This window comes from Portunus trituberculatus, chromosome 21 (assembly GCF_017591435.1).
Source record: "Portunus trituberculatus isolate SZX2019 chromosome 21, ASM1759143v1, whole genome shotgun sequence".
In the NCBI taxonomy this organism is placed as follows: Eukaryota; Metazoa; Arthropoda; class Malacostraca; order Decapoda; family Portunidae; genus Portunus; species Portunus trituberculatus.
In genome coordinates this window covers 18199733-18214732 of record NC_059275.1, presented here as the reverse complement: position 1 = coordinate 18214732, position 15000 = coordinate 18199733, and the positions used below count along the sequence as shown (strand labels likewise).

The window sequence follows — 15000 nt, the reverse complement described above, 5'->3', positions numbered from 1 at the left end:
ATACTGAGGATGCGAGAGGAATGTCAGAAAATGTTGGAAGATTCATTACTGAGGAGAGATGGTGGTGGTGGTGGTGGTGGTGGTGGTGGTGGTGGTGGTGGTGGTGGTGGTGGTGGTGGTGGTGGTGGTGGTGACGGTGGTGGTGGTGGTTGGCGTGAAGGGAAAATATTAATTGACCTATTCACCGTTTTCCCAGAGAGAGAGAGAGAGAGAGAGAGAGAGAGAGAGATGCAGCCTTTCTCTCACTCCTCTCACACTCCACGCACGTCACACTTGCGTCACCACTCTCCCTTGACGTCACAGCCTCTCCCTCTCCCTCTCCCTCTCCCTCGTTTCCCTCCATTGCAGAGCTTCCCAACGCTGGAAACTGCCTTGGGTCTTACGTGAGGAGAGAGAGAGAGAGAGAGAGAGAGAGAGAGAGAGAGAGAGAGAGAGAGAGAGAGAGAGAGAGAGAAAGGTAAAACAAGAATATGATGAAGAATGATAAAAATTACAATAACAACAACAATAATAATAATAATAATAATAATAATAATAATAATAATAATAATAATAATAATAATAATAATAATAATAATAATAATAATAATAATAATAATAATAATAATAATAATAATAATAATAGTAGTAGTAATAATAATAATGATGGCAGCGGCAATATTTCACAGATAATTAAGGAGACGTGGAGTGCAAACAGTGGATGGCTTAATGGGGCGAGTAATGCCCTTTTAAATTTTGCCGAATGCAATAAATTTCTTCTCTCTCTCTCTCTCTCTCTCTCTATAGACTGTAAGAACCAGAGCAAGAGCGAGAGAGAGAGAGAGAGAGAGAGAGAGAGAGAGAGAGAGAGAGAGAGAGAGAGAGAGAGAGAGAGAGATAGGTGTCACAGGTGTAAAAAAGACAATTAACTACACCTTTATTTAGCTAACAGTGAGATGAAAGACGTTACACAGAACACAAAGAAATAGAAAGGAATGCAAAGGGAAGCCAACCACCCACAGAATACTGAAGGGCGTGGCGTGAAGTGTTGAGGCAAAGAGGCGACTCAGGTTTACACTTTATGATACAAAGATAAGTGCTTCTTAACCTAATCCTAACCTATCCTAACCTTAGCCTAACCTAATCTAACCTAACCTAACCTAACCTAACCTGGAACCTCAATCTTAATCTGACCTTTACCTAACCTAACCTCACCTAACTTAACCTATCCTAACTTAACCCAACGCAACGTAACCTACAATTATCCTAACTTAACCTAACCCAACCTAACCTATCTTAACCTTAACCTAACTTAACCTAACTCAACCTAACCAAGCCTTAACAGAACCTAACCTAACCTAACCTAACCCAACCCAATCTAACTCAATGTAACCTAATTTCTAAACCAACCTAACTTAATCCAGCTCAACCTAACCCAACCCAACCTAACCTAACCTAACCTAGCAAAACTTAACCCAACCCAACCCAACCCAACCCAACCTAACCTAACCTTAACCTCAAAAATATATCTAGACTGGCTCGGCTCAGATGGAAAGCTTTCACTCTCTCTCCAAAAATTACTGAAGAGATTTATGGATTAATTAAAAATGCTTATCAATTTCTCTCTCTCTCTCTCTCTCTCTCTCTCTCTCTCTCTCTCTCTCTCTCTCCTAATTAAAGTGACTAGCCTGTGGGAGGAACAGAAGCCAATTATTTGATTAAGAACAGCGGGAAGGCGAGGAGGAAGAGGAGGAGGAGGAGAAACAGGAAGAGGAAGAGGAAGAGAAGAAGGAGGAAGAGGAGAAACAGGAAGAGGAAGAGGAAGAGAAGAAGGAAGAGAAGGAGAAACAGAAGGAGGAAGAGGAAGAAGGGAAGGAGGAGAAACAGGAGGAGGAGAAGAGAAGGAGGTAGTAACAACAGTAATAATAGCAGGAGAAAGAGGAAGAGGAAGAGGAGAAGGAAGAGGAAGAGGAAGAGGAAGAGGAAGAGGGAGAGGAAGAAAAGAAAAGGAGGAGGATGGATAAATAGATAAGGAAGCAAGAAAGGAAAAAGTGAATAAAGATGAAGAAGAAGAAGAATCAAATTATCTTCTTTTAAATTTCCAGCTGTTTCCTTCCTTCTTCTTCTCTTCGCTTCACTCTTTCCTTATCTTCTCTTCCTTCTCCCTCTTTCTTCTCCCTCTTCTTCCTTCCTTCTGTCTTTTCCTTTCAATCCATCTTTCTCTTCATTTCCTTCTATTCAATCTTCACTTTCCTTATTTCCTTATCTCTTCCTTTTTTCTCTTTTATTTCCTTTCATTTATTTTTCCCTCCTTTATTTACTACAACTTAAGATTTCGTCTCTTTCTCCATTCTATTAATTCTCTCTCTTTCCTTCTCCTCCTCCTCTTCTTCTTCTTCTTCCTCCTTCCTCCTCCTCCTCCTCCTCCTCCTGGCCCCCCCTTCATTTCTTTGCTCTTACTCCATTTCCTGTGTCCGGAAAACAGGAGGAGGAGGAGGAAGAGGAGGAGGAGGAGGAGGAGGAGGAGGAGGAGGAGGAGGAGGATGAGGATGGAACGCAATGCTGTTGGTAATCTGAAAGTGGTAGTAGACTCTCTCTCTCTCTCTCTCTCTCTCTCTCTCTCTCTCTCTCTCTCTCTCTCTCTCTCTCTCTCTCTCAGGACTTCATTACCACTGGAGCAGGTAAATATAAGTAACAGGTAAACTCCACAGGTGAACGCTACTCAATTAACGTTCATCCTACCTGCTCTCTCTCTCTCTCTCTCTCTCTCTCTCTCTCTCTCTCTCTCTCAATTTTCCGCCTGAGCTATGTTAGTTATAGGAAATGGACAGAAAGAGAGATAGATAGATAGATAGATAGATAGATAGATAGAGAGAGAGAGAGAGAGAGAGAGAGAGAGAGAGAGAGAGAGAGAGAGAGAGAGAGAGAGAGAGAGAGAGAGAGAGAGAGAGAGAGAGAGAGAGAGAGAGAGAGACTGTACAATGTACAATTTTCCATGTGTGTGTGTGTGTGTGTGTGTGTGTGTGTGTGTGTGTGTGTGTGTGTGTGTGTGTGTGTGTGTGTGTGTGTGTGTGTGTGTGTGAAACAGAGAAAGAGAAAGGAAATAAGGATGAAAAGGAAGGAAGAATGAAAGGAAAGAAAAGAAAGCAAAGGAACAGAAAAGGAAAAATAGAAAGAAAAATGTGAAAAGGAAAAAGGAGAAAAAGAATGAAGAAAGAGGAAAAGAGAAAAGAGAAAAATGAAAAGGAAGGAAGAAATGAAAGGAAAGAGAAGGGAAGGAGATAAAAAAAGCAAAGGAACAGACAGAAAAAAAAAAAACGCCAAGAAAAATTAAAAATGAAATGTAAAAATACAAGAGAAAAAAGAAAAGATACAAAAATGAAAAAGAAATAAAAATATAAAGGAGAAAAAAAAGAAAGGAAAAAATGGCTCAGGAAAATAAAAAAAGAAATAAAGAAGAAAAGAAGAGGAAAGAGAGAATAGAGAAAAGAGAATAGAGGCAAAATGAAAAGAAAAGAAAAATCAGAGAAGGAAAGAAAAGAATGTAGAAAAAAAGGAAAAAAAACAAATGTAAACAAATAAAAATAAATAAAGGAAATAGAAAAGAAAAGAAAGAAAAGGCAAGAATTAAAAAAGAAGGAAAAAAGAGAGAAGGAAAGAGAGAAAGACAAAGAAACAAGTAGAAAAAAATGAAAATGTTAAAAAATGAAAAAAATGAAAGGAAAAAGAGAAGAGATAGAGGAAAAGAGGCGGGAAGGAGGTAAAAATGAGAGGTTGGGTAAAATATCACGTCCTTAGAGGCTGAAAACGACCTCCAATGCAGACTGATATAAAGAAGATCACATATTTCCCTGCATCTCTCTCTCTCTCTCTCTCTCTCTCTCTCTCTCTCTCTCTCTCTCTCTCTCTCTCTCTCTCTCTCTTAATCTTTACCTAGTAATCATTCCCTCATTTCCAAATTCTCTTTCATCTTAACATATTCTTTCTCATTCCTTTTACCTTCCTTTCCCCCTTTCTCTCTCTCTCTCTCTGGTCATCATTCCTCTCGTCTTTCACTTCTCATTCCCTTCTTCTTAGCATCCTCCTTCTCATTCCCTTTGCCTTCACTCTATCTCTTTCTCTCTCTCGCTGTGCTCTGACCCACTTTCCATCGCCGCAGGGAGTGACAGACGCCCACCAACGTACGTAAAGAGAATCCTATTGCATTGAACCTCCTGCTGTTCTTCATGGTATCTCTTCTCCGACCTCGATCTCCGTCACTCTTTCCAACGGGTTCATATTTTTGCTATATCTGTTTTTCTACTGTTTTCTTTGTTGTTTCTAGTTGTTTTTTGAGGATTTTGAAGTTGTTTTTAGTGTTTTCTTTATTTCTCGTCTTTTCTTTCGATCAATGTCTTCCTTTTCCAATGAGTTATATTTGTTTTTATATTTGTGCCAGTCTTCATCTTGTTTTCTATTATTTTCTTTGCTGTTTTTTTCGTATCTTAGTTTATTTCTCGCCTCTCGTCTCGATCCACGTCACTCTGTTCCAGTATTAGTCTCGTTTCCACTATATTCACTGTTGTTCTGGTGTTTTTCTGTGTTTTTAGGGAAAGAAGGTGATATTTTTCGTATCTTAGTTTATTTCTCGCTTCTAGTCTCGATCCACGTCACTCTTCCCAACGGATCACTATTCTACCTACATCTATACCGCTGTTAGTCCCCTTTCCACTATCTCCACTGTTGCTCTGCTGTGTTTCTGTGCTTTTAAGGGTAAAGGGTAAATTTTTTTGGGTGGCTCTCAGTTTGTGTGTGTGGATTGTGAGGTGAGTGATGTGACGTGACCTTGTGGAAACGTAAACTTCACCCCGCACGAACTCATATTCCTGAGAGCGTTTGGAAAGGCCACAGAATAGCGGAGAGGTGGTGATGGACGAGGAGGAGAAGCAGGAGGAAGAGAAGGAGAGGAGGAGAAGGAGAAGGAGGAGGAGGAGGAGGAGAAGGAGGAGGAGGAGAGAGGAGAAGGAGCAGGAGGAGGAGGAGGAGGAGGAACAGGAGGAAGAGGATTTGTGGTTCTTTTTAGTCTTGTGTTGTAAAGATGAAGCCTTCCCTCCTTGTTTTCCTTCCCTTCCTTCCCTCCTTCCTTGTTTCTTCCTCTCCCTTCCTTCCACTTTTCCTTTCTTTCTTTCCCTCCTTCCTTGTTTCTTTTTTTCCTTCTAGTTTTTCCTTCCCTTCCTTCTCTTAGTGCTTGTTTTTTTCTTCTTTCTTTCTATTTTTCCTTTCCTTCCTTCCTGTAATATTTTTTCCTCCTCTTCCTTTCTTCTAGTTTTCTTTCCCTTCCTTCCCTTAATACTTTTCCCTCCTCTCCTTTCCTTCTACTTTTCCTTCCCTTCCTTTCTTTAATACTCTCTCTCTCCTCTTCCTTTTATTCTTGTTTTCCTCCCATTTCTTCTCTTTTCCCTCCTACTTCCTTCTAGTTTTCCTTTCCTTCCTTCCTTTAATTCTTATTCCCTTTTCTGCCTTCCTTCTTGTTTTCTTTCCTTTCCTTCATTCTATACTTGTCCTCTTCTTCTCCTTCTTCCTTTAAAACTTGTCCCCATCTCTCATTTTCCAGTTTTCATTCCCTTCCTTCTAGTTTTCCTTGCTTCGTGTAATACTTGTCCACCCCACTCCCTTCCTACCTTTCATCTCCTTCCCTCCCTCAATACTCGTTCCTCTTTCCTTCCCTCCCTCTCTCCTCGCGTCCTTCTCGCCAGCACAGCAGAGGCCGCATCACACTCCCGCAAGTTATAGCGAGTCGACCAAACTTCTCGAAACTTGAAACTTTGAGCCGTGATTAAATTTACTCTCAAGAATTTGCAAAGAACACTTTTTCACAATTAATACCTAAATTGTTTGAAGCTTTTTCCAGGTGAATTGTTCGTGCTGTTGACTTGGTTCTTGTTAGTGAATTAGGTGCAGGGAAGGCGCCTTCGTTAATACAGCAACGTTAATGCTTGTGAAATGGTTACAGGTTGTGATTGAAAGCCAAAGTATTATCGCTACACATCAAATCATTCAGGGAGATTGTGAGGAGTGTTTGGGGTCAGTGTGGAGAGAGTGAAGCGCCGCCGGTCAAGAGTTGGTAAGCCACACACACACACACACACACACACACACACACACTGGAGCCGTCAAGTCGTATGTTCATTTACCTGTTTTTTCTGCATAATTTCACTTGACGTACACTTGATTGAATATTTTGTGTATTTCAAATTTCACTTTTCTTCTGTAAGTGAATCGCTGAATGAACACTTGATGGCAATGGTGAAGACGTTGTAATGAAGAAGAACACATGAACAAAGAACAACACACTGCTCACCCACTCACGAACACATCAAAATACCTGCAACACAACCACTTTTTACCTGAGCTTGTATTCTCAAACACGTGTTCACCTCCACCATTTCACAAGGCTTTATCCAAATTTACACGATTTTTTTAATGTGTTTTCACGGTTCTAGAGGCAGAGTGACAAGATTCCTACATGATTAACTGGAGAAACACTCTTGAAAACCCCACTAGTCACCTCTGTACCCTTAGAAAACAGTTGTGGTGAGAGAGCAAAGCGTTTCTAAATACGGACATTAGACCTACCAAAATAGTCCCACGCATAACATAACTCTACACTACCTCCCGAACCCAACCTAGCCTGAATTAACCAACCTAATCTTGACGGCTGAAGAGAACGAGCAGCGCCTCCCTAACCTTTCCACCAAAGCCCGCTAGCGTTCAATGACCAGACCAGACCAAGGCAAGGATTACGAAACACCTGCATTAATACTCGAATAAAAATGAACAAGACCTTTGAAATCCAGCGGAACTCACCACCAAACCTTGCGTCACAGAGCTTGGCGAGTGTTCCAGCTAAGGGCAACGTTAGTTTGAAGACTGTAAGCTCTCTTCTCCACAACAAACAAAGGTGAGAGAGAGAGAGAGAGAGAGAGAGAGAGAGAGAGAGAGAGAGAGAGAGAGAGAGAGAGAGAGAGAGAGAGAGAGAGAGAGAGAGAGAGAGAGAGAGAGAGAGAGAGAGAGAGAGAGAGAGAGCGAGTGTGTGTGTACGTGTGTCTGTAAGGTGAAATAAGGAGGAGGAAGAGGAGCAGAAGAAACAAAGAGGATATAAGTGAGGAAAGGAAAAGGGAATGATAAATTGAGGAGGAGAGAGTGAGAAGGAGGAAAGGAAAGGGAGGTACGAAAGGAAAATGAGGAGGAGGAGGAATACAAAGGAATACAAAGGAAAGACCAAGCAACAACAGATCCTGGGGTCCTTACTAGGCTGCTTGGTTAACTATTCTATACTAACTACATAGTGTTAGAGACAGGACAGGAAAGCAGAAGACTCCTCCCCACCTACCCATCCCACCACCGAAGCTGGCCGGAAAAGGAAAGATACCATGTGGTATTGAAAAACCAAATGGAATTTTAGAGGATAGAGAAAGGAAGTTGTAATCTACGTCTACTCAAGGAGGAGGAGGAAGAGGAAAAGGAAAAAAATGAGAGAAGAAATGGAGAGATGAAAGAAGGAAGATGGTAGCAGGAGAAAAAAAATATATATACCATGAGGAGGAAGAGGAAGAGAAAGAGGAAGCAAAGGAGGAGGAGGAGGAGGAAGAGGATTATAAATGAGGGAGAAGACGCTGCTGGAGAGAGAGAGAAGAAGAGAGAGAGAGAGATAAGGCCAGATAGAGAAGAGAGAGAGAGAGAGAGAGAGAGAGAGAGAGAGAGAGAGAGAGAGAGAGAGAGAGAGAGAGAGAGAGAGAGAGAGAGAGAGAGAGAGAGAGAGAGAGAGAGAGAGAGAGAGAGAGAGAGAGAGAGAGAGAGAGAGAGAGAGAGAGAGAGAGTTCGAAGGCTAACAATAAGGAGGAGAAACGAAGATAGAAGAAGAGGAAATAGAAAAAAAATGACAGAAAAGACGAAACGAGGAGGAAGTTTGAAAAAAAAAATTACGAAGATGGAGATGAGAATAGGAAGAGGAGGAGGAGGAGGAAGAAGAGAAGGAGGAAGAGGAGGAGGAAGAGAAGAAGAAGAAGAGGAAGACAGGAGAAGGGAAGATAAACAATAAAAAAAAACATAGCAAAGTCAAGAAGAGGAAGAAGAAGACGAAGAAGAAGAAGAAGAAGAAGAAGAAGAAGAAGAAGAAGAAGAAGAAGAAGAAGAAGAAGAAGAAGAAGAAGAAGAAGAAGAAGAAGAAGAAGAAGAAGAAGAAGAAGAAGAAAAGAAGAAAACAAAAGAGAAACAAAAGAAAACCAAGAAGAAGAAGAAAAGAAGAAGAAGCTAACGAAAAAAAAGAAGAAGAAGAAGAAGACAGAAGAAGAAAAGATAAAAACAATAATGAAACAAATAATAGACGCACCAAAGTCAAAAAATATATGTGTGTTTTTTTTCTCTCCCGCCTCTGAACAACACAACAACACTCCCAGCCTGGCGCACTCTGGCATCCCTCTATCATTAAGAATTCTCTCTATAGATTCCTCCTCCCCAGACGCTCCGGAATCTGAGGTGAGGAGGTCGAGAGGTAGCACAGGAACTCCACCTAATTACATGAACACACACACCGGGCTACCTTTTCTGGCTTTTTATTATTTTTTCGTCTTTTTTTAATCTTTATGTTCAAGTCTTGTGTGTGTGTGTGTGTGTGTGTGTGTGTGTGTGTGTGTGTGTGTGTGTGTGTGTGTGTGTGTTGGGGGTGGAGGGAGAGTTTCTTTCTCTTTCTCTTTCTTTCTTTCTTTCTCTCTCTCTCTCTCTCTCTCTCTCTCTCTCTCTCTCTCTCTCTAGATATTAAACATTTAAGGAAATATTTATGTTGTTACAAATTGGAGGTATGTGTGTTTTAAAGCTAAATAAACGATCCCCCCCCTCTCTCTCTCTCTCTCTCTCTCTCTCTCTCTCTCTCTCTCTCTCTCTCTCTCTCTCACCTTTTTTTCCTTTCCCTTTCTTTCCATATTTCTCTTCCTTACTCCTCAAACTCCCCTCCCACCTCCCACCTCCCACTTCTCTCTCTCTCTCTCTCTCTCTCTCTCTCTCTGCAGTATTGCGTTCCAGTGCGTCACAATATTACCGCCGTCTCGTGTTGTGTCTCGGGGTTCACTGTGGTCTTCTTAAAGTCTTCGTTTTCATCAGGAGTATTTGCCAAACCCACACTGGTGAATCGTTGGGCTCTCGTGGGGTATGGATGGGACAAGGTAAGAGTAACAGAGGGAGTGAGCATGTGAGGGGAGAGGCAGCCAGGGTAGTGAGGGAGTGAGGAAGTGGGAGAAGAGGGGTAAGGCAGTGAGGGAGTGTGAGAGTAAAGGATGCTGGCACGCGGGAGATAGGAAAGGGAGAGTTGGAGTGAGAGTAAAGGTAGGATTAACAACACGAGTCATATTACATTTCTCTCTCTCTCTCTCTCTCTCTCTCTCTCTCTCTCTCTCTCTCTCTCTCTCTCTCTCTCTCTCTCTCTCTCTCTCTCTTACTGATGCAGAATGTATGTCGAACTGCCTCTTAGAAACATGAAAACATCCCTCAAATTCTCGAGAACCTCCAGAAATGTTTTGCGTAAGAAAATGACTAAACAGACAAAAGGAAAAGAAGAAAAGAAGAAAAGGCAATGGAGATAAATGAATTAATGTATAAATAAATAGGCAATGGAAATAAATAAATGAATAAACAAATAAATAAGCATACGAATAAAAGAGAAATATTAAGCTCCTCTCGTATTTTAAAAAGAACTGGAGACGAAACGAGGCGAGACGAGACGAGACGAGACGAGACGAAACGAGACGAGGCGAGACGAGACGAGACGAAATGAGACCGCTGCTACACCAGGTTTGAAAAGCACACAACCACAACGCCGCTAGGGAGAGAGAGAGAGAGAGAGAGAGAGAGAGAGAGAGAGAGAGAGAGAGAGAGAGAGAGAGAGAGAGAGAGAGAGAGAGAGAGAGAGAGAGAGAGAGAGAGAGAGAGAGAGAGAGTAAAAATAAATGTTAATAATGCCAAGAGTAGTTACCTAAAACATATCAAATTGTAGAGGTAAACTTAGAGATACAGAGGGTTTTCTTAACGTCTTTTGCTTCCTTCTACTTTCCTTCTACTTTCCTTCACCGTCCCTTCATCTTTATATCGTCTTTCATTCACCCTTCCTTCATCTTCTTTTAGCCCTTCCTTCACCTTCCATTCTCATTTTCCCTATCATTCCTTCACCTCCTTTCACCTCCCTTCGTCTTTTCATCTCCTTTTCCTCTCCTTCACCTCTTCGTGTCTAACCTTCTGTCCCTCCATCTTCCCTTCTTCTGGCCTTCCCTTCATCTCCCCTTCACCTTCCCCTCACCACCTCTCTTCTTACTGGTGAAGGGCTGCAGTGGTCAAAGAGAAACACACGATGAAGGAGGACAAAACGAGGCAACATTTCACCAGCACCGCACCAGCAGGAGGAGGAGGAGAGGGATAGTGAGAGAGAGGGAGAGAGAGAGTGTGTGTAGGAGTGAGAGGAGGCAGTGTGTGGGTGTAAGAGTGAGGCACACAGCTTTAAAGACAAGGAACGAACCACCTTACACCTTACAACGTCTGGTATACACTACGTAAATGGTACTGGTGATATTTGGTGCTTACCCCTTTCCCCTGGTGACTGGCTGACTGGTGGTGGTGGTGGTGGTGGTGGTAGTGGGAATAGCTGAGGTGGTCTTGTGGTGGTGGTGGTGGTGGTGGTGGTGGTGGTGTGGTGGTGGTGGTGGTGGTGGTTGCCTTGGTGATGGTGAAGGAACTGGCGTGGGGAATTACTGTGGGTGAAGTGATGCCTTTGGTGTGTGTGTGTGTGTGTGTGTGTGTGTGTGTGTGTGTGTGTGTGTGTGTGTGTGTGTGTGTGTGTGTGTGTGTGTGTGTGTGTGGTGACTTCTGAGGGCTAATAAAATGATAAAGTTTATAAAATGCCTAAACTTTGTCTTTTGTGGTTATTCTCTCTCTCTCTCTCTCTCTCTCTCTCTCTCTCTCTCTCTCTCTCTACTCATTATCCCTTAACCTTTAGTACAATGACGCGTTTATCATATTCACTCCAATTACAATTTGCCGATTTTACACAGATTCAGAAACTCACTTGGCGACTAAAACGGAGAAGACTCTGTGCATTAATCTTCTGATCCCCATAAAGCCTTCCTAATATAAAAAAAAATTGTCCAATCGTACTCAAAACACGTGAAAAAAAAAAAAAAAAGAAATGCGTCCCGGTACTGAAGAGGTTAAAATTTCCTCACGTCACCTTCTCTCAGTCAAGACAGCTTCAGAAACTTACTAGGCGATTAAAACGGAGAAGACTCTGCATTAATCTTTTGACTCCCATAAAGCCTTCCTAATATAAATAAAATCGTTCAATCGTACTTAAAACTCGTGGTAAAAATGCGTCCCGGTACTGAAGAGGTTAAAATTTCCTCACGTCACCTTCTCTCAATCAAGTTTCCGTTCCTAATACATAATTTCCCTTGAACAATCACTTCCCCAACGCTCTCCACCCACCGCACCGACTGTACACGTAGTAAAGCTGGATTAAAAAGGAGACGAAAGGAATTGGTTCTTTAAATAGAGTGGTAGATGAATGGGATAGACTGAGATGGATTAAACTGAATAAATAGGTTAGACTGAGTAAATAGGTAATGTAAGGAAATCAGGAAGGAAGTAATGGATGTAATGGGACTTAGTAATGGATGTAATGGGATGGACTTAGTAAAAATTTAATGGGGTGGACTTAATAAAGATTTAATGGGATGGACAGAGCAAAGATGTAATGGATGGACTCAGTAAGGAGGTAATGGAAGACGCTCAGTATGTAATAGAAAAAACTCAGTAAGGGGGTAATGGATACACTCAGTAAGGATTTAATGGGACGGACTTAGTGAGGATGTAATGGGAAGTAATGGGGTAGAATGAGTAATGGAGCTAATAGACTGAGTAATGGAAATAATGGACTGACTAATGGAGCTAATAGACTGGGTAATGGAGCTAATGGACAGAGTAATGGAAATAATGGATTGAGTAATGGAAATAATGGACTGAGTAATAGACTGAATAATGGAAATGATAGACTGAACAATGGAGCTAATAGACTGAGTAATGGAGCTAATGGAATAAACTCACTAAAGAAACTCAGTAGAAAGCTTAAAAAAAACTAGACAAAAACAAATAAGTTGAAAAAAAAAAATACGTCTAGAAAAAAACTCATTACAAATTGACCTTTACTTATTCACAGTCGAATATAGAATCACCACTGGCAACACACACACACACACACACACACACACACACACACACACACACACACACTAAAAAACCCTCAATATTCTTCCAGTTCTTTCTGTCCTCCTATTCGTTCACTCCTTTCATCCCTTCATCCTCCCATCTTCCATCCTCCCATCCTCCCACGACTTTTCGGGACAAACACTCACCATTTCAGAACGAGAGATGCGGCGTTGGACAGACGAGGGCAGGCAGGGAGGGAGGCAGGGAAAAAAGGAGATAGGCAGGGAGAGAGACAAGCAGGCAGGCAGGCAGGGAGGAAGGCAGGGAGGAAAGGAGGCAAAGAAGCAGGCAGAGAGGGAGGCAGGCAGGCAGGCAGGGAGACAGGTAAAAAAGGAGGCAGACAGGCAGGATGGAGACAAGGAGGGAGGCAGGCAGGGAGAGAAGCAAGGAGGCAGAGAGGGGGAGGCAGAGAGACAGGGAGGCAATGAAACAAGCAGAGAGGCAAATAGAAAGGCAAGGAAGCAAGGAGGCAAGCAAAGAGCCAGGCAGGGAGGCAGGCAGGGAGGCAAGGAGGCAAGCAAAAGGCCAGGCAGGGAGGCAGACAAGGAGGCAGACAGGGAGGCAGGCAGGGAGGCAGGCAGGGAGGCAAGGAGGCAAGGAAGCAGGCAGGCAGGGAGGCAGACAAGGAGGCAGACAAGGGGGCAGGCAGGGATCGGAAGGGAGAGTAAAGAGGAGGAAGGGAGGGTGGGAAAAGGGGGAGAGTTGCGTCACGGGGTATTGAAGAGGGTGTTCGCAGGTCCAGGAACGCAATGCCAGATGAGCAGTAGTGGGAAATGGAGAGACGAGGAAATTGAAATGGAAGATGTAAGGATAGATAATGTGAAAAAAGAGGAAATAAATGTTGGGAGCAAGAGCGAGAGAGAGAGAGAGAGAGAGAGAGAGAGAGAGAGAGAGAGAGAGAGAGAGAGAAAGTGACTGACTGCACGTTTCCTATAAGACCCTCGGATTCGTTGACGTCTCTCTCTCTCTCTCTCTCTCTCTCTCTCTCTCTCTACCACGAACTCGATACTCGTGGAATATCGTCAGTTTTTCCTCCTCAGTAAGAATTCGATTTCAGTATTTTCAGGAGAAAGGCAATGCTTCCCTTCCCTTCCCTTCCCTTCCCTTCCCTTCTAACATCGCTCCCTTCCCTTCCTTTTCTTTTCCCTTCTCTTCCTTTCCCTCCCCTTCCCTTCACTTCTCTTCCCTTCCCTTCTCTTCCTTTCTCTTCCCTTCCATCCCATTCCTTTCCCTTCTCTTCCCTTCCCTTGCCTTCCCTTCCCTTTCCATTCCCTTCTAACCTCGCTCCCTTTCCTTCCTTTCCTTTCCCTTCCCTTCTTCTTCTCTTCCCTTCCATTCCCTTCCCTTCCCTTCCTTTCTCTTCCCTCCCAACCTCGCTCCTATTCCTTCCTTTTCCCTTCACTTCACTTCTCTTCCCTTCCCTTCCCTTCCCTTCCAACTTCGGTCCATTTCCGCAGCAGTGCACAATAGTATTCTAGGAAGCTTTGTAGAGATACACCCACACACACCCAGACCCACACACACACACACACACACACACACACACACACACACACACACACTCATCCATACGTAATCACTCATTCGTAAATCAATAAAAGGAAACTTAAGTGCTATTATTTTTTTTCCTTCCCCCAAAGACGGATTAAGGAAAGATTTATCAAAAGGAAGAGAGAGAAAAAATGGTAATTATACTCGCACCGGTTTGATTTTTCGGATGGACTAAGGCAGATAGGGAAGGGGGTTATAATGAGAGGTTGCCAGTCTGTCAGCCTTCTCTGGCCACGCTGAGAGGAAAGCAATTAGGAGGCGGTGAAGGTGAAGGAAACGCGATTACTTTTACCTGGTTTCTTGATGGTGGAGGGAAGGAGGTAATGAGAGAGAGAGAGAGAGAGAGAGAGAGAGAGAGAGAGAGAGAGAGAGAGAGAGAGAGAGAGAGAGAGAGAGAGAGAGAGAGAGAGAGAGAGAGAGAGAGAGAGAGAGAGAGAATCAGAATAACAACAAATACCAACAAATAGATTACAAAAACGAAAAACACATTATCAAACCTACACACACACAACCCTCTCTCTCTCTCTCTCTCTCTCTCTCTCTCTCTCTCTGTCAAAGGATAACACTCACTTGACGAGGGTAAGGTTGGTTCTCGGGATGTCCTTGAGGTCCTTTATCGTGTAGGTGCCGCCTCCAAACTCATAATTAGGGTTGTATTCCGTGACCATGCCGCCGCCTTGGATGGGACGCAGTCTGTCCAGTTGAACGTCGTGGCCTCTCTCGCATTTCAACTGTTGCGCGAGGTCGAACTTTTTCCTCTGGTACCGGTGATCTGAAGGAGGCAAGGCGGGAGAATGTAAATGAAAGGAGGGAAGGAAGAGTTTGAGTGAGTTTAAGCTGTGTGATGGAGTGGATGTACGGAAAAATTGTGAAGGTAAGAGTATTTATAGAAGAGAACGAAAGGATTAGTTAGCAAGTAATAAAGAGATAAGTAAAGAAGCTGGGATAAATTTACCACGTGAAGGAGAAAATGTTAGAAAAATGTGAAGGTGGAGTTTTTGAAGAAGAGAACGTAAGGTGAGGTAAGAATTAATTAGCACTTAATAGAAAGATGAGGGAGAAGTAAAGAGGCTGACGTAAGTTAAGGTGTGAAGGAGAAAACGTAAGAAAAAAGTGAAGAAAAAGTAATTGTAAAAGAGAACGTGAGATAAATAGGATAAGGATCAGTTAGTACGTAATAGAAGG

General features: G+C 42.8%; 1 protein-coding gene across 4 annotated transcripts in view; it reads right to left on the bottom strand.

Annotated features, from left to right (window-relative positions):
• LOC123507264 (leukocyte tyrosine kinase receptor-like) overlaps positions 1-15000 on the bottom strand; it is a 161711-nt gene that overhangs the window by 29741 nt on the left and 116970 nt on the right. For all 4 annotated transcript variants that reach the window (XR_006675633.1, XM_045260027.1, XM_045260028.1 and 1 more), the window contains one exon: positions 14386-14587. Coding sequence is in view for 3 of the 4 variants with exons in the window: in XM_045260027.1 (XP_045115962.1) it covers positions 14386-14587 (202 nt within the window). In the remaining variant the exon portion in view is untranslated. The remainder of the gene's footprint in view (positions 1-14385; positions 14588-15000) is intronic.